The following is a 19,816-nucleotide window of genomic DNA, read 5'->3' on the forward strand; positions in this document are numbered from 1 at the left end:
TGATCCCAGGGTCCTGGGATCGAGCCCTGCATCGGGCTCCCTGCTCTGCGGGAGGCCTGCTTCTCCCTCTTCCACTCCCCCTGCTTGTGTTCCCTCTCTCCCTATCTCTCTGTCAAATAAATAAATAAAATCTTTAAAAAAAAAAAAAAAAAAAAAAGAATTGGCCAGCCTTGGGAGGGATTTCTCTCCCTAGTCAATGAGACTCAGATGCCAGAATGTGAAGAATCCTGAAAATAAGAAAATGCAGTTAAGACAAAGCTTAGGAGGTAAAGAGGAGGAGGGTGGGTGCTGGTATGTAAAAAATGAAAATAGAGATAGAATAAGGGGTTAGATCTTGGAAGACCTTGATGAAGGTTTGGGCTTTATTGTTAAGTAATAAAGAACTCTTGACAGAGTTTGAGCAATGCCATAATACCTTAGACCTGCATTCCAGGGTAATCCTTCTTAGCAGTGAAGAGTAAGATTGATTGGAGAGGTGGAGGTGCAGAGACCAAGCAGGAGATTGTTGCAAGTGTTATGTGAGGAGGACAAGGGGCTCGAGAAAGACAGTGGTGGCTGGGATAGAGAGGAGGGGATAATAGGAGTAATACTTACAAGGTAGCAATGAAGAACCTTGACTGACTGGCTGTGGGTATGACAGGGGTGAAATTGGTTCTTTTGACATGCAGGTGAGTTGTAGGGTGGTGGTATCACAGTCCAGACAGGGAATATGTGAGGTAAAGGTGTCCAGTGGAGAAGATGAAGAGTTCAGTTTGGTACTTGATGAGTTTCCTGGCCTTATTGGAACACCCAGGGTAGATTATTTAGCAGACAGTTGAATTTAAGGTTCTCAAAGAACTAGATTTGGTAGTAGAGGACCATTTGTAGCAGCTTAGAGATAAAAGGAAGTAGAGAGGGAAGACAAGGCATAGATGGGATTAACAATCTTAGAGGGGCAAAGAAACAGTTTCTTTTGAGAAAGAGAATAATGGATTATTTTGAGAGTATTGGGAAAGAAGATCACCAACATGAAGAGGAAAGCCAGGGTGAATGTCACAAGGAGGAGGAGGAGGAGCTAGGAGCCTAGAGAAGGTTTGGAATGTCCACCATGGAACCAGGGACACATGGGAGGATAGGCCTCCTTCTCACTAGTATGATTCACTGAACCTGTAATGAATGATCTTGGCTCCTTGGGCCCAGGTGAGCTTGGAGACTAGAAATGCATACTGGCTTTAAAGTAAGCTGTTAATGTGCTTTAGCACTGCTTAGCATCCTGAGAGAGCACAGATGGCAGATGCTGGATGGACCCAAGCTTACTGCATTGAGAAATAACTGTTTGAAGAAATAGAAGCATCTGGAGAAATATGAGCTCTGGATGGAGAAAAACCATGTTTGGGGAGTGGGAGATGAAGTAGGGGAAAAGGAGGTCTTTGTGTAGTCATGATGAAGTCTAAGGATATGAGGATGTTGAGGGGGAGTTCTGATGAAAGCTGTTGGAGCCAAGGATATTAAGAAATTGTGAGTTCTGATCCCTTTGCTTATATGATTCATGTACTCTGGGATACTGGCAAAGTTCTGAGTGAATACAGGGGACTAAAATCTTAAATAAGCCACTTTTATGTTTTCTCTTTGTTTGAATTTAAAATGAAAATGTAATAACCAACAAATATTCCATTCACAGTTAGAATTACACCTTACCTCATGGTTCATTACAGGCTTGTATGTGGAAACATCATTAGCCTTTTTCTAACCAGTAGGATTCTTTGATCATTTGGTAATCTAGACTCTTCATCCCCAAAGAGTAGTTCAAATGTAAATTCCTGTTAATACTTTGTGAAACAAAAACAGTCATTTTTTTTTCCAATTAATTCAGACTGGGAGGTGTTTATTTCCCTTGAGGAGCAGGCAGCTTCCAGGGCCATGTAGCCATATAGAGTGGTGTTCATTCTATGATGAGCCTTTGTGATGAAGGAAGAACAATCCAATGCTGTTGCAAAACCATAAGGTGTTTGGTGGCTCTAATGACTTCCTGGGTCCCTTCTTCCCCCAAATGATGGATCCATTCTAAGGACAGCATTCTTGCCAGTGGCTGTTTGGATTTCTAATTCTTTGCTCTCATTTCCAAATCTAGTTCTTGTTGAAGAAAGAGAGGAAAGCACTAGGAATACGAGATGCCCAATGTGTTCCAGTGTGTCTCTGGACCTTTCACTCAGATAGGGGCCAATGGCTTTATGAATCCTAGGGTAGAGTCTTAGGCTATCATGGTGCTGATCAATTTCTTGACCTTGGAAGGTGTCCATGGAACGTTGCTGTTGGCCTCCTAGCATGATTTTGTGGCTCAATATAATCATAGCAAAAATGCTATAACATAGATCACCTTTAGAAGTGCATTTATTCAATTATCCTTGAAATAGAATTTGGTGGCATGTTGTGTACTCCATATATGTTGTGTGTGTTTTAAATCTGTTAAAATCATTTTAATATTGAGAAATAGTAATAAAATTAGGAGTGTTACTAATACTAAATCAGCTTCAAAAAGAATTATTTTGGAAGTGGGCTATTAAGATTTTTCCTTACAAAGGCTGATTTTATTTTTGTCACTTTGGTGGCTTCCTTGTTGATACTGTTATGTGAAATAGAGCAGGAATTGTTTCTGTGAATGCCCGGCTTAATCTCAAGTACATGTTATCCTTTACTTTTCAAACACAGCTGCAAGTATCCATGTGCCTTGTACCAATATTTAAAAATAGACTTCACAGGCAAAACAGTCTGTACATTCACTGGCAAGCACAAGATGATTTTAGAGGGATCTTCTAAATGCATGGCTGTACCGAGTCCGCTCAGACAATCATTATGATGCCTCGTAGGTATCTGACAGCTCCTCTTTTATAAATTCTGGTGTGTAGTAATGTCCGTTGGTTTGAACATGAAGCTCTTGTGACCAGGGCTGTGGCTGTGATTCCTATTTGGGGCATTTATTATAGCACAGAGGGCAGTTAAGTTATACCGAGTCCTTTCCTGCTGTCCAGCCAGACGGGGAGACAGGCATCCATGGGAATGGGTGAATGAGTGTGTGTGGATGCCCCTTTCTTAGTCGAATTGCTCCTATGCATGTATATCTTTTGGGAAGTTTCATAGCATCATCATCTTGTATGTAAAGCAAAGACATTCAGATGAAAAGGACATGATCACCCTTAATATGAACAGTAATGTTGTCTACTCTGGCTGAGGGACTGTGACCACAGGCTTTAGTTCTATCTAATCAGCATTTCTGTGTAACTGACCAGTGTTTTAAGAACTGACGTGTTTTGGCAGAGGGTGATGACCTCAATCCCATCCTGTTATTTTTACTATCCTTGTGTTCTCCAGGAATATTAATGGGAGACTGAGGATATGAAAGGATAGAAACAGATGCCTTCAGTAGCTGGTCCAGGATAAAGCGGGTGGGAATGGCAGGTCCCGGTCTCCTTCCTGCAGCAGATTCCAGTGAGCGCTGTCATGTGCCACCTACACAGATGAGTGCTGTCATCTGCTCTGAGGCCACAGAGGCTTTCAGACTCCTTCTCCACTTTCCGTGAGAAAGTGGGTGGCTTAGCTTGGAGAAGAGAAAATGGATTCTTACAAGAATAGACTTTAGGGGCACCTCGGTGGTGCAGTCAGTTAAGCATCTGCCTTTGGCTCGGGTCATGAAGCTGCCAAGAAAAGGTGAGCAGGGAGCCTGTTTCTCTCTCTTCCTCTGCTGCTCCCCCTGCTTGTGTGCTCGTTCCCTCTCTCTCTGTCAAATAAATAAATAGAATCTTAAAAAAAAGTACATAAATCTTAAAAAAAAAAAATAGACTTTAAACCCATAGTTCATGTCTACTCCTTTCAGAAATTGATCACAGCCAGTCATAAATTGTGTTGGAGACTCAGGATATGTTTGCCATTCGTTTTGGTCTGAACTCTGTTGGAGGAGATGCCGCAATTCACTGTTTTGTAATGTATAGCATATATCTACAGTATTCTATAATTTATTCTCTATTGCAGACTATTTAAGATACACTATCTATCCCCTTCCCATTCTGCTCACAAATGCCCAGTGGAATAAGACAAGGGAAGCTGATTGCTGGAGAAAAATGGCCTACATAGACATAGTTTGAGCTCTCACTGAATAAATGATGTAATGTAAGCAGAAAAGTCTAGCAGAAACATAAATAGTTGAGCATTTTCACCAATGTGAACCAAGATGGATAGGCCTGTGATGAATGACCTATTTGATTTTATGTTAATACCAACCAACATATGCACCACAGTTGATGGGTTATACAGCATTTTCACAGCTGTTCTTGTGCCAGATATAATGACAAAATTACATGATCTGAAATAGATTTTTACCCTGTTCCTGCAAATGACACTTGTCCCATTGAGATCCACCTGTTCCTGAGCAAGATCAGGTCTTCCCCTCACTGTTGCATAGGACCCTGTGCCTCTGACTTAAGAGTAGCTAGAAGTATCGGACCTGCAGTTTGCACATCTGCCACCTGTCTGATGAACACACATCTTTATTGCAGGCGTATGATGAAGTTAGCCTCCAGGGATTCTCCAAGATCTATGTGCTGACCCTTTTCTTGGCAGCTTCAATGGTTTTCTGGTTTGCTGTGTGAATCAGCAGTAGGCACACATTCTTGCAAGGACTGGGGAACATCTAATGGTGTTAAAATTACTGGCCAGGCTTGAATAAAGACTGCTTTCAAACCCTTGACATTCCTTTTCCCTTGATTGTTGTTGATATGGAATGAGTCATCTTCAGCTGGTAGACGGTGAGAATATTAAGAGCTTTCTGTTTAAGTTTTCCAGATGCTCAGCGGGTTCTTGCATTTGGTGTTATTCCTCAGTGTCCAAGGCTGGTTCTGTTGGGAGTTGGGAGGGGGCGCAGCAAAACCGTCCCCACCATTCTATGTCCTGGGGAATTTTATTTTTAACCAAGCCAACTTATGTTTCCTTAAGCCATGAAAAGGACCATGTTTAAAAATTTTAATCACACCACTGCCCACAGACATTATCTGTTATATTATCCCCAGCAGGCAAGACACTGCCTTTCTTTCTTTGTTTTTCACTTGAAAATTGTATGGATGAGGATGCTTTGTTAGCAGTGTTCCCACATCCACCCACTGCTGCTTCCACATTTCTTTTCTCTAGTCACAAATAGGCATTTCCGGAATTATCATACTGGTGAACTGCATTATTCCTGAAATATTGGAACATTTCAAGGAAGTTACCTTGGATCCTCAAGATACCTTGAGATTGGTTGGTTTGTTTGGATAATTGTTTCTATGTTCATTTTAGGCAAGATGTTTAATGCTGTTTTTTTTTTTTTTTTTCTTGTAAGGAGTCAAACCCCTAGATGACTAAAGCCTAATGAGAAAATACTTCTGTGCAGTCATGACAATGTGAATAATACGAAAGTGGGGGGAAAACCTGTTTGGGAATTTTCTGAATTTGATCCAGCAAACATGAAGCAGGGTGGGGAGTACCTGCAGAATTCCTGCTGGTATCCTTGGCACAGGAATATTGAGTCTCCACAAGTGGTTAGTTGCTTCTTGGGACAATATCAGACTACTCTACAGAAGCCTTATTTTTCAAACACTTATTTTAAAATCAATGGTCAAATGAAATTTTACTCTTTTTAATCATTGGAAGCATATTTTCTTACAGATGTTCTAAGTCCTCTCTTTACCAGATGATTATTTTGTTCATTATAATGTCGAAAGCCTCGCTAAGTTTTTTGATGGGATTACTTATTTTGTTGGAAAATTCTGCCAATTTACTCAGTATCTAGAAGCTTTAGAAAACTTAACATAAAGAATATGATTTAGAACTTCAGCAAATGAATGGCTTGTGTAGATTTGTTACTTTAGGGCTGCATGTTGACATCTAAATTTTCCCTGAAAGCTGAAAAACATCCATTAATAAGGGCAAAGCTTATAAAGTTAATGGCATAGTCATATCTCCATTCTCTAAATGTGGTGCTTCCGAACACATTATCTGACTTATATTAGAACTGAATTTATATGTTAAAGAGTGATACTGAAATAGGATTCCACTGTATTTTGTTCTGAGTCTTTGCTTTTTGCTCTGTAATCCTTTAAAACAAACCTCTTAAAAGAATTCATTATTAATATTTTCTCTGCTGGTGGAGTGTCGAATTTATGTGTGTTTCTGTATGTCTTGGATGATGAGTTCATTTCCATCCAGGAGCATGTTGATTCTATTTACTTCACGTGCAGTATCTCATGAGTATGCCCTTGCTGCTTGGCCTTCCACATGCATGAAGGGGGCTCTAGAATCATGGACAGTTAGGAGCCCAGGGCTTTTTCCTTAAGGAGTGTGATGCGATAGAAGAGATGGAATAGTTGTAAATATGTGGATGCACATGTGAAAACAATCACCCAGCTGCCAAGAGCTCTAAAATGGAAACTTCGGCACTTTGGCATCTGACTCACAAATTCCCATTTCTCTAATGAGATAGCCTAAATGATGTAAAAGCAGGCAAAAACAAGAGAGAAATAATGTCATCATTATTAAAATGATAGCTATTAATTATTACATGTTTACTGTCGTTCAGCCAAGTGCCTTACCTGCATTATTTCGTTAATCCTTCCAAACAACAACAACAGAACCCTGGATTGGGTCCTCTATTATCCTCTCATTACTGGTAAAACCCCAGGGGAGTAAAGTAACCAGCCCAAGTGTACATAACATAGAAGTAGCAGAGTAAGTACATCAAACCCATTTTGTGTGATCTCTGAGCCCATCCTCTCTACTATTGTATTACCCATGTCCTAAAAAATGAAGGAATACCTGCTAGACGCAATGTCCGTATGACCAGACTGAGGCATAAATGAGCATTGACTCACTTCCTGGAGCCCTGTGATGCTCTCTCAGGAGGCAGAACTGTAACTTGGAAAGAGCCAGCCAACACGTACCTTCCTGGATTTGGAAAGGCAAGGGCAGACTGTGGGATAGGTAGGGAGTTGCTGCTTGAAACACCTTTTATGTGTGTGAAGGAGAAGCACTAGAAAGCAGCGTTGATGCAACCACCAGAAAGGTATCTGGGCAGCAGGGCCGCTCCCTGATCCCTGCCAGCCCAAGGGATGGCACAGACATGCTCCCGTCCCCAGTGGGCAGGTGCAGCTGGAGAGGCTCCTTGTCCTTGACATGCAAGGCAGCAGGGAAAAACCCAACAGAGGAGACTTGTTTCTCTCATAGGGGCTGTGGCTCTGATTACTTCTCCCCTCTGAGCTGAAAGGAGCTCTGTCATGTAAATTAGCATCAATCTAGACGCTCACTGGCTCCCCATATTAGGGAAGCATTTTAATGACAACCAGCTGGAGACTAAAGGGGTGCTCAGTCTACCTGCCCTGCTTAGGGATAAACACCAGAACTGGGTTGACTCCTACTGGTCTAAAGATGGGAGTAAACAGAAAAAAGAAAAAGAAAAAGCAAGGCTTATGAAAGATTTTGTAGCAAAGAAAAGGGAAGATAACCTAACACTTAACAAGCAAAGGAACGACCTACATCTGACAAAATTATGAGAAACAAGTAAATTTTAGAAAGTAATTTTTAGACACCATCTGCTTTGTGTCTTAAAATTCAAGGAAACATAGACTTTGAAGTGAGACTGAATGGCAGATGAGCCAGACCATGATGAAGAGTGAACTGGCTGCAGAGCTTGGGGAACAGAAAGCACAGATGTGGGAGGCAGATTGCCGGCCTGAGTCCTGGCTCCCCCGCTTCTGTCCCTACAACCTGGGTCAAGCCCTTTCGGGTTTCTCGTCTGTAAAGTGAGGATAACGATACCAAACTGATAATGCTTGTCAGAATTTAAAATGCACTAGGAGAATTGAAGCATATATTAGAAGCAATGGTGAAAAATCAACATTATAAAAAATTGAATCCATAACAAATTTAAGAGGTTCTCCCAGAACCCAGAGGAAAAGATTACAGTGATAAAGTAGAAACAAAGACACATGTATGTGGAAGAAAGGGAGTGGAGACCCAGCAGTAAAAAAATTGACGTTCCTGAAAAACACCAGAACAAATAGAACGGATGCTGCAAAGGAGATGTAGCAGAATCTTTAGGTTAAAAAGGCTGTAGGGCAGGAAAAATGCCAGCCTACACCAGGAGAAATCTTAAATGTTAGAAAAGGAATTGTTTTAAATAGGCAGAAAAGTGGAGGTTTTCCCTTAAAGGGAGCAAAATCGGCCTGGCCTCGGACTTGATCCTGTGGACTATTGAATGCAGGAGGTATGGAACAATATCCAGTGTTGAGGGATGCCACCTAAGAATGTGTTCACCCAGACAAGGTGGGGTTCATGTAAGAAGGAAATGGAAATCCTAGTTTGGCAGAGAAATAAAATATTCTCATCCAAAAGCTTCTCTGAAAAATAAATGCCCTGAAGACTCACCTAGTTGGAAATAAGCGTCAAGATATTAAGCATGGAAATAATGGTTTGAAAGTGTAAAGAGAAGCAAGAAATTGTTTCTTCTTATCCTTGGTTGGGGCATTGAAGTACTTAGGGGAATCTTGATAGGCTCATCATTGAACGTTGGGCCAAAGCTGAGTGTTTGCAGAGTTACACATGGTTCTGATGAGCAGCCTGGATTGAGAACTCCTGCTCTAGCATTTTAATCAAGATAAAATATGTACAGACATAATTAGGAAAGTGGGGATATTGCCAAAAATATGGAAAAGAATTTCCTTATTCTCAAATTCATGCGAATTGATTTAAAAATAGACAACTTTTGTAAGATATAACAGCAAATTTTAATAAATGAAGAGACAAGATTACTTTCCAGCAGCAAGACTTGATTTTATGAAAAAGTCCTCTTTCTTCAAATGTATATCTAATTTATACATGATACCAATCAAAATTATAATTGCTTTTTTTTTGAGATTTATTTTATCAATTTCTGAATTTCATCCAGAAGAATAAGCTGGTAGCATAGCAAAGAAAGTTTTAGAAACTGATGTTGTGAAGGAAGCTTGTCCTACTGGTTGGTAGGATTTAATAATCCAAATTAAAATACTTGTCTTGGCAAATTCTGAATGGAAAGATAAAGGAAACAATAGAATGTTCAAAAACAGACCCAGTATCGGTAGGGATAATTATAATAACAATTATAATAATTATAATAGTAATTATAATTATTATAATAATAATTATAATTACAATTCATAATGATAAAGGGGACAATTCCTCACAAAAACATAAATGTTTATGTGACTAGTAACAGAGCCTCAAAATATGAGAAGTGAAAATCAGCAGATTTAAAGGGAAAAAAAGACCATTTCATAATTACAGATTTTAATTGATAGAACAATTAGTAGTTGTTAGGGGAGAAAAAACAGTAAAAACATAGAAAATATGAATAACACTATCAACCACCTTAATTAATTGACATTTGTAGATTGTTTTCAGTAACCTCAACAGAGTTAAATGAGAAACCAGTTAAGGATAAGCTATTTAGGAAAACTCCAAATATCTGGAAACTTCTGAAAAAAAAATCTATAATTCATGTGCCAAAGACAAAATCACAACAAAATTAGACAGTACTTTGAACTGAATGACAGCAAAAATACATCAAAATATTTGAACAGTACTTAGAGGAAAATTTAGTGCCTTAAATGCTTGTATTTAAGAGATCAAAGATTAAAAATGACCTAAAGTTCTACTTTGAGAAACAAGACAATATAGAATATTGAGAAATAGACAATATAGAATATTAATGAAGCTAAAAGCTGACTCATTAAAAAAATCATCAAAGTTGACATATTCTTGAGATGCCAGGCTGGCTCAGTCGGTAGAGCATGGGACTCTTGATCTCAAGATTGTGAGTTCAAGCTGTACGTTGGGTATAGAGCTTACTTTTAAAAAAGGCGGGGGGAGAGAAAATTCCTAGCTAAAATGAGCAAGAACACAAAAGAAGACAAATCACCATATTGGGAATGAAAAAAAGGGATTATCACTACAGATCCAGTAGACATCACAAAGATATTAAGTGAATACTATGAACAACATGAACATCCTAGATGAAGTAGGCAAATATCTTGAAAAGTACAACTTACAAAATTGCTATGAGAAAGAAAAAAAATCCAAACAGCCTCATATCTATTTTAAAAATTCATCAGGAAAAACCTTCCCCAAAGAAAAACTCCAGGCCTGGATGATTTCGTTGGTAAATGCTATCAAACATTCAAAAAATAAATATTGCTAATATACATAAACCTTTTCAAAAAATACAAGAGAGGACATCATAGCCCATTTTATTTTATAGGGTTAGCAGTACTCTAATCCCCAAACTGACAAAATTAATTGTTTGCTTGTTTATTTATTTATTTATTTATTTTAGTTAAAAAGGAACTCGGTGTGTTTAATAAAGCTTGGTATTACCAAAATCGCCGTACAAACATTAAGTCACATGCCCACACGACAGAGTTCCATTTACAGAATGTCCCTCGGGAGGCCGCCTCCCGACCGCACTGCAGAGAACCCGACCCAGGCCTGCGGTCTGGGCTGGGGGGGGGGGGGCGCAGAGGGGGAGCGCGGACAAGGTGAAGACTAAAAGTAGTCCGGGCGGCCGCCTGGCCTCTCTTGCTCAGCTTGGGGCCCCCAGCCGGCTTGCTGTTATTTGCCACCATGCCACACAGGATGGAAGACGTCAGTTTGGAGCTGGATGGGCCTTGGGCAGACCATTCATCCTTCAGGATTTCTTCGTCTTCCTCTGAGTCCCTATTGTAGGAGTAGCTGCTTACTTCCGAGGCGAACGGGGAGTGGGCTGACTTGCGCTGGCCTCTGGCCTTGAAGTCCACCTCTATCTTCCTGGCTTTGGTGGCCCTTTTGTGTTTACCTTTTCTGGAGGCTTTGACCAAGATATTTAAAAAGTAAAGAAGGAAATTATAGACCGATCTCTCTCATAACTACAGATGCAAAAAAAAAAAAACAAAAAAACACCCAAAAAACAAAAAACAAACTACTGGTGGTAGGAATATAAATTGGCAAACTCTCTGAAGAGGAAATTGGTAATTTCTAAAGTCTTTAGGGCACCTGGGTGGCTCAGTTGGTTAAGCGACTGCCTTCGGCTCAGGTCATGATCCTGGAGTCCCAGGATCGAGTCCCGCATCGGGCTCCCTGCTCAGCAGGGAGTCTGCTTCTCCCTCTGACCCTCCCCCCTCTCCTGTGCACTCTCTTTCTCTCATTCTCGCTCTCTCAAATGAATAAATAAATACAATCTTTAAAAAAAAAGTCTTTAAAATATTTTTATTCTTTAATCCAGTAATACTACTGCTATGGATTTACTCTAATAAATGTTCCCACAGGTTTACCTCTAGGTAGGTTAGAACAATCAAATACAAATGCAGTGAGAAACAATGATATTTTTAAAATATATTAGATTTTGTTTATGCAATTAAATATTAGAAATATTGATATAGGGGTGCCTGGGTGGCTCATTTGGTTAAGCTCTGATGCTTGGTTTCGGCTCAGATCACAATCTCGGGAGTCATGAGATCCAGCCCTGTGCTTGGTCTCTGCGCTTAACGCAGTCTGCTTGAGATTGTCTCTCCCTCTCCCTCTCCCTCTGCTTCTCCCGCCCCCCTCGTGCACTCGAGTGTGCTCTCTCTAAAATAAATAAATAGATAAAAATCTTTAAAAAATATATTGATATAGATTATTGAAATGGGAAATACCAAATTAAGTGGGAAAGGCTACTTAAACATATTCCCTTAAATCCTTGATAAGTATTTTTTTAATACATGCTTGGAAAAAATATAGAGTACAAGGCAAATTTAATGGTGACTGCCTTTCAATGATTGAATTATGGATGGTAGTTTTTTCCCCCTTATAACAGTGTTTTCCCACATTGTTCAGTGAACATGCATTATTTTAAATAAAAATATAGTTCAAATGTGCTTATAGATTTGGATAAATACACTTTTTAATGTTGAAACAATAGTGCCTCTTTCATGAAATTTAAAATTATTTTGTTTTTTTATTATGAAAAGTTCACTTATAGTTAACAGTCATAGGAATGACTAATCCCAATAACAGAAACCATTACTTCTGTTAACCTTAGATAATTAATGGGTATGTGTGGGGCACACTGCTAACTTGTTCTTTAAGTTACAGAGGTGTAAAAGGCATTGTTTTAACTGTCTGGTATCAGTAAAGATAGAGCTGATCATAGCAATCAAATGCCTAGAGCCACATTGGCAGGTAGGTTCATCTGTGTTCCAGTTCTGATCTATGCGTGGTGGCTGCCTGGAGAGATGAATTGGGACAAATTGTGAGGCTTTTCCTGGATTCAGCTTCAAGTGTGCTGATAACTTAATCATGTGCACTCTGAGCGAGAGAACAGAACGGGGCAGCACTGTGTGCCATTCTTGACCTAGTTAGGGAATAAAGGTAATCTTATCTTTACAGATGTTCCTATCTGGCTGAGATAGATGTGTGCAAGGTACTAAGTGGCATATGAGGTCAAAATAAAGGGTTTGGTAATAGATTACTTCTGGCCCCGATTTCAGTGAAACCAAGCCATTTCATGGATTTTGTTATAATGGTCTACATTTTTTGAGAGAAAATTAGTAGTTTATTAAAGTATGACTTCTAGATTTTAGCCTTAGGAACCAAATAAATCTAAGTCTGTCTTCATATAGGATTCATAATACATTATGTATATTCCTGGCATGACAGTTTCCATACATCCAGGTGATTATGTCCATGAGCAGCTATGACACTGTAGGTGGCAGAAGGTTGGGGAAGGAGGGAGGAGAGTGAGCAGGGAAAGTGTGCCTCTTCTCTGACTTACTGTTCCAGTATGGCATGGCAGATCATGGGACACCATGACACCCCTTCATTTCTTTGGGCCGTGTATGTCTTGCCACATACAAACAATGTCTGAAATGTATTCACTGAAATGAACTTTTCAGACTTTTTGGCATTTAATCCATATTCCAAGAAGTTATATTTTGTTCCTGGCTAGTGAATTTCTAGGACTTTGCAATCATTGAAGGGCAGTGACTGTGTTCCCAAAGACTATGTAATTTTTACATTGCTGTTATACCCTCTGTCATCCATTTATCCCCCTTGTGTTTGTGTGTGTGTGTGTGTATGTGCACATGCAGACACGTATGTTGTATATGAATGTGTAAACTGACTCCTGCATTATTCTACCCCTCTTAGAGTGGGAGTGAGCTCTGATGACCATGGCTTATCTCTGGTTTCCCATTCCCTTTTATTTACAAGTAGGATTTTTTCCTCCTTTCTTCTTAGAGGAGCTCTTAATTTTGGTTTTTGTTTTGTTTTTTTTTGGGCGGGGGGGTTGTTTGTTTAATCTTGGTCTATTTGAACTCTTTTCTACTAAGAAATTTAGAGCAAGATAGGTAAATTTTTATGTTGATTGTTTGGAAAAATCTCTATTTTCCATCCCTCTCGATTTTGAATAATCGTATTTCAGGATTTGAGAAGAGTGACAGTTCAGAAACCAGTGACCTTACTGATTTTTGAGACTCCTGTACCACATATTTTTTCAGCCTATGTTTGCAGCACAGCCAGAGACCGAGATTTCACTCCAGTCCAATGCAGCTTGTTGTATCTCTAGAACAGCTTTGGCCCTTGAAAGTTTTTTATTATCATGGCTACAATTCAATTGTTTGGGAGCCATGTAAATAGTGCAATACCTCTTGAAACCTGAGACGCCTTCAGATACTGACAGAATGCAGTCATGCCTCTGTAAGTCTTTTAAGCATTACTGTTTCCTTCTACTCTTAAAATTCAGTTCTGTCCTCAGGCTCTTTTTCTATTGATCATTATTTAAATATTTCACCCAGAAGTGAAATAGTAGCCCAGGAATTGTCTAGTTCTGATATCTTTTTTCTATTAATTAATGAACCTTGGAATTGAGTTGCTGGTTTGAGATGTGGGGGAGGGGCAGTTTCCATTTCATTGTTCACTCCTTGAATATAGTGATGATTGCAACCCCTAGGTTTTTCATACTGGCTTCTGTGTTTGTACTCAAGAACTGACTTATATTTATTCCTGAGAAAGTCCGTCTTGTCAGATTGGGCTCATCATTTCAACCACCCCTTGTGGTTTTATGTCCTTGGCACCAAAGCCAGAGTAGGCTAGAGCTGAGGACAGAATTTCTTAGTCTTGCAGTTAGATCTGTATTAATGCTTTAAACATATTTTTAGTTAATCAGTACTTTTCGATAATATGCTTTTTGAAAAAGCATATTTAGAAACCATTTTTCCTGTTGAATTGTTTTTTTACATTTAAATGACATTCTCTGAAGGATCTTAGGAAAAGAAAAAAAAAAACCCTTAAGTTTGATTAAATTTTATTAGCCATATGGTGAGTAACAATGAAAGTAAATATAGAGCGTTGAGAATACTCTTAACTTCTTGAAATATGAAGTCATATTTGTGTCTTTTAAACTTTATTTCTTTGTACTGGTTTGGATAGTGTTGTAAACATTACTTATCTTTGAACCTTTTTTAGTGTTCCAAAATACTCTAGTCATAATGATCTTTTATTTATTTTTTATTTTTTTAAAGATTTTATTTATTTATTTGAGAGAGCAGAGCCAGAGAGAGAGTGCAGGAGTAGGGGGGCAGGGCAGAGGGAGAGGGATAAGCAGACTCCCTGCTGAGCAGGACTCTGGGATCATGACCCCAGCTGAAGACAGATGCCCAACAGACTGAGCCACCCAGGCACCCCCATAATAATCTTTTAGTGCTCAAAAGTGTGGGCTTTGGAGTAAGACTGCCTGGGTTGAATACCAGCTCTAGTTAAAGTGACCTTGAGAGTAAGTTAATCTTTATAAGCCTCAGTCTGCTTGTCTCTAAATTGTAAATTAAAATAATGGCTATCTCTTGGACGTATTTTTAGGAGAAAATCAGTAACATCTAGAAATAAATAGTAAGGTCTCAATAAAAGTTGTCTTTTACTAGTACCATTTTTTTAAATATTACAAAGTCATTTTGGCTTTTTATAAGATAAAATAATTTTAGCAGTAAGTTTGTGTTTTAAAATTAGTTGGTGCTATGTTTTAATTGTGACCCACAATGCGAGTTTTAGATTTTTTTTCTAAGAAAATTACATACTCTAGGAAAAGTTCAATATTTAAGTATTTTTCCTTTTATTGTTACTAATTAGATCCAACCAACTTCAGTTGATCTGGTTGAACAATTAAAGCCCAAAGTAGGAACTCTGTATTTGTCAAATCCTCTCCTAATAATGGCCATATTTTTATTTCTTTCTCAACCAGATCTTATAAAACTTCAGATTCTGATTGAAATTATATTTCTATCAATGTAGCTAGTTTTAAGGGTTCCTTTAAAAGTCTGTTTTCATAATTATAGTCTGTGTCTTTATAATGACTCATTTCCCTGAAATGCATTTCATTCTCAAGTAATTCTGATGCATAAACCAAGAAGTTATCTGCACATTCAGCTCTTCTTTTTTTTAGGGAAAGGCCTCTCTAAACCCAGTGTGATAAACATCAGGTCATTTTTTTGTTACATGATCTCCTTAAATATTAAACTTGTATGTGTTGTTGACCTGCCCTTACCAAAAGTAATGTAGTACATTAAGAATCCAATACTCTGTTATAAAGTAAGATGTCCTAAGAAAGGTAAACATTTTTTCAGGAATGTTCAAGCATTAATAGTTGAAAAGTGGGTAAAATTAAGGGATGTCAGTTGGCTTGGGCATGTGTTTAGTTATAAATGCTTGCCTAAATCCGCATTAAGCTAAACTCTGAATCTTTTGGGATGAGCAGAAGAGGAGGTGATGGCAGTGAGGGTTAGTGGTCAGTGGGAAGTTACCCGAGTGAAGGATGAGAGGGTGTCCTAACCTGCCAGCATCACATGGACGAAGGTATGGGGGGAGAGAACTATGAAAATGAGAGTGTTGAAGGGCTTTAAGCAGAAGAGTGACTGAGGTTTCCTTGGAAAGGTATTCTGACAACTCTGTGGTAAGCAGAGTGCCTCTATTAGATACAGTCTAGGTTTGGGGTGTAAGTAGTACAAAGAATCATGAATCATGGAAAATCAACTGCTACGCACCCTGTGGTTTTCCTGAAAATGCTCTTGCCTGGTTTTAGTTTAGAGAGTTATTGAGTCCTTCCTGGGATCCCCTGGTTCTGCCTCTGGTGGTGGGTGAACTAACACTTGGTCATCATTTTCTCAGGAATTAGTTTTGCATAGAGGAGTTTGACATTGGCCTAACTTCCTCCGCAGGTTCCTGGTAAAATTGGTCCCTTTGTGAAGAAACTTGACTTCCTCTAACAGGGAAAATGGCCTGAGCTCTTTCCTTAGGAGGCTCTGGGTTACAAATTATATTTTCCTAAGGCCGTTGGATGCTACATTTATCTGTGCAGCAAGAATACATTAAGCACCCATTGTGTGTTCTTTGGTGGGTTGGCAGGATGTCAGCTGAATAAAAGTGCCCCTACTTGAAAGGAGCTGAAAGCAAATATTTAGGAGAAGACAGCCTCACTAGGCCCAGAGTGACTGGACTCTTCCCGTAATAGAGATTACAAACCGGGTGTCCTGTCATCTTGCATTCCCAGATTGTGTTTAGATGAAGTTTCGTGAGTGTTTCCTATATGCTAGCTTGGGCCATAAGCACCAAAGAGTGGGAATGAGATTGATTCAGGTCCTGTTCATTAGAGAAGTCTGGAGAATGTGGAACATCATCTGACAAAAACTAGGTTCTAGATGCTGCATAAGAAGTGACACAAGACTAGCTTCATGGGTGTGCGACCTCTGCAGTTGCAGAGGGCCATGCACTTAGGAAGGCCCCCTGCTTGGTTAAATGGTATGCTGTCAGCATCTTGAAATTCTTAATTTTTGAACAAAGGGCTCTATATTTTCATTTTGTGCCAGGCCTTGCAGATTATGTAGTCTGTCCTAAATTTATGGCCAACATTGAGGGAAACTATAGATGAAAAGACCCCAACAGTGGGACGAGGGGGTGGTGGCCCTCTGAAGTCACCAGGCACTTCATAGGGAAACCGTAGGCTTTAAATATTCACCACACTCAGATGGCAAGGCTAGTCTTCCAGTTGAACCAGTCAGGTAGAATCGTCCTGCTCCCCTTACCTCCACGCCCTTCCAACCCAGAGAGAACAGCGAAACCATTTAGAAAGAGGGGGAGAAGATTTGTGTAAAGGGAGAGATGTTTTCATGAACCCTCCTTTCCCAGGTGGTACATATTACCCTGCCATAGATCTTCACTGGGGAAAGGAAGCTGTCATACACTCAAGTTGGATTTTCTAATCAAATTGAGACAGGTTTATGTCTTAAAATGACTATAGGACTTGTATTTAGAGAAAAATAAGAGGGGGAAAAAGAAAGTAAGAGAAAAACCATAGGGATGTCTCAGATTTTCATCCAGGGGTGGGGGATAAATTACTACATGGAATAAAAATTAAGAGAAAAGTGAAGGAAGGCAAAATGAACTCGCTTTTGAAATTGCATCTTGGAAGTGATACTTAGTGCATTGATCACTTCTAGTATTTGAAGAATCTAGAAATATCAAATGCTTTTTGACTCAGAAATCATGTTGACTTTTAAGTTTAAAATGATCCTCTGAAATGATGCTAGCTTAAGTTTAATGGTGAAATTGGGCTTTTTGTAAACTGTATTTCTTAATCTAATTTGGTAATAGGAAAAGAAATGTTAGATTTATCACTTGCACTTGTGTTTATCTAGTTGTTGGCTTGCTCACAGTGGTCTAAAAATGGAAAAGTCTAGTTCAGTGCAGTTACTTTTAAAGTGAGGAAATTTATGTAATATTTCTTCAGAAAGCCCATTTAACATTTTGGACAATTAGCTTGATTTATTATAAAGTAGTTTTTCCACTGGCAGTGACATAGAATAATTTTTTCTGGTGGCAATTCTACATGACCTGAGTTTGGAAAATATTGCTAGTTTCAGTATATTTCTACTATTTTCCATTTTATGCAAAGACTGTTGTAGGCTAATTATAGAAAATTGCGTTTAGTGCCCTGTGGATGTGAAATTAACTTTGACGCTGACGACTGATACTGAGAGTGGAATGAGGTTACATTCTTTCCTCGAACTCTGTGAACTCTATTTTCATGCCCTTCAACAATGAGATATTTGCATCTTCTTAAATCTTCTAGAGGTTTTTTTGTAGTTTAGTCAAACTTCACAAAATATGAATGTTGTGACTTTTTGACATAAAAATTTCATCAAGTATTTCCTTCTTTAGCAAATATCCTTATAAATTCTTACTCTACAAAACTTGTAGGAGATTTATATTTTGTGACTTAGCTTGATAAGTATTATGTGAAATAGAAGTTCTGTCAAGATAGAGATAATTTTATTTTTGAACTTTTGCTAGAAGTTATTTTAATTGTTGGTATTTCTGATTTTACTTTAAACTAGAAAAGACTGTACCTAAAACACAGATCCTTGAAGGAGTGAGCATCAAGGGAAAAAACTGTATTTGCGTCATTTGTAATTTAAAAGACATTCTTTAAGGAAGGAAATTTGAAAGTAGGCTGAATGGCATGCCAGGCTAGTCAGGGATTGGGGTCACATTCCCCTCGCTTCTCGCTCAGCGCCTGACATCATACGTCAGCCATTACTCAAAACAGTTGTGAATACCATGTGGAAAAGTAATCACGAAACCTTCTTATAAATATCTTTCTGTATATTTTTATTTCTTTCTCAATACATTCCTCTGATTTTGTTCTAGGCCCGCAGGAAGGAGGTATTTATCCAGGAACGGTATGGGAGATTTAATCTGAATGACCCATTCTTGGCACTGCAGAGAGACTATGAGGCAGGTGCCGGCGATAAAGAGAAGAAGCCAGTTTGTACCAACCCCCTCTCCATCCTTGAAGCAGTCATGGCCCACTGCAGAAAGATGCAAGAAAGGATGTCCACGCAGCTGGCTGCTGCTGAAAGCAGACAAAAGAAGGTATTGAGGCTTTCCAACGTTTTTCCTATAACACAGTAGGGTGGAGAAGCCATCTCCAGGCTTGTTGTTTGTTCTTTTTTTTTTTTTCCTCCCTTTGGTGACTTTAAATTTTTATTTATTTATTTATTTTGAATTTTATTTTATTATGTTAATCATCATACATTACATCATTAGTTTTTGATGTAGTGTTCCATGATTCATTGTTCGTGTATAACAGCCAGTGCTCCATTCAGTATGTGCCCTCTTTAATATCCATCACTGGGCTAACCCATCTCCCCACTTCCCTCCCCTCTAGAACCCTCAGTTTGTTTCCCAGAGTCCAGGGTATTATGCTAAGAGAAATAAGTCAGTCAGAGAAAGACACGTATCATGTGATCTCACTGATATGAGGAATTCTTAATCTCAGGAAACAAACTGAGGGTTGTTGTTTGTTCTTAAATCTCATCATATTTTCAAGAAGGGTGGGGATAGAGACCTCAAAAGGCAAAATGCTGACAGATTCTGGTGGCCCTTTTCAAATATAATTCAAAAATAACACTAGGCTATAAAATAAGTGTAACAAAGAAATTATGTTTCCTATAAAGGTTACTTTGATGCTTTCTTTAAAATATGCTTTTTTTTTTTTTTTTTTGGACTTCCCTTTCCTAATGCCATAAGACATGCTTAACTGCTAGGTGGATGATCCAGTATTGCAGCCAGGATGCTGATCAGATGGTAGCATCCCCAACTTATTTATCCAGCTCCTGTCTCAAATATTTCTTTGCAACTAGACATCACTTCTTTAAATTATGTCTTTGGAAAATGAAATTAGCATGAGGAGAATAGAATGAAATTTGTGTGGTAT

The 19,816-nt window shown here is 38.8% G+C and overlaps 1 protein-coding gene across 2 annotated transcripts in view; it reads left to right on the top strand.

The window, feature by feature from the left end:
* The window catches only part of CTTNBP2 (cortactin binding protein 2), a 153,345-nt gene that overhangs the window by 42,493 nt on the left and 91,036 nt on the right, over positions 1–19,816 (top strand). Inside the window, exon 3 of one of the 2 annotated variants that reach the window (XM_045864354.3) lies at positions 18,748–18,972. In XM_045864354.3, coding sequence (XP_045720310.1) covers positions 18,748–18,972 — 225 coding nt within the window. Of the gene's footprint in view, positions 1–18,747; positions 18,973–19,816 lie in introns of those variants that run through there. The other variant, XM_064575018.1, reaches the window with a different exon arrangement.

Source organism: Mirounga angustirostris, unplaced genomic scaffold (genome assembly GCF_029215605.1).
Source record: "Mirounga angustirostris isolate CCGP_5_RB_7025 unplaced genomic scaffold, mMirAng1.0.hap1 SCAF_12, whole genome shotgun sequence".
Lineage (NCBI taxonomy): Eukaryota > Metazoa > Chordata > Mammalia > Carnivora > Phocidae > Mirounga > Mirounga angustirostris.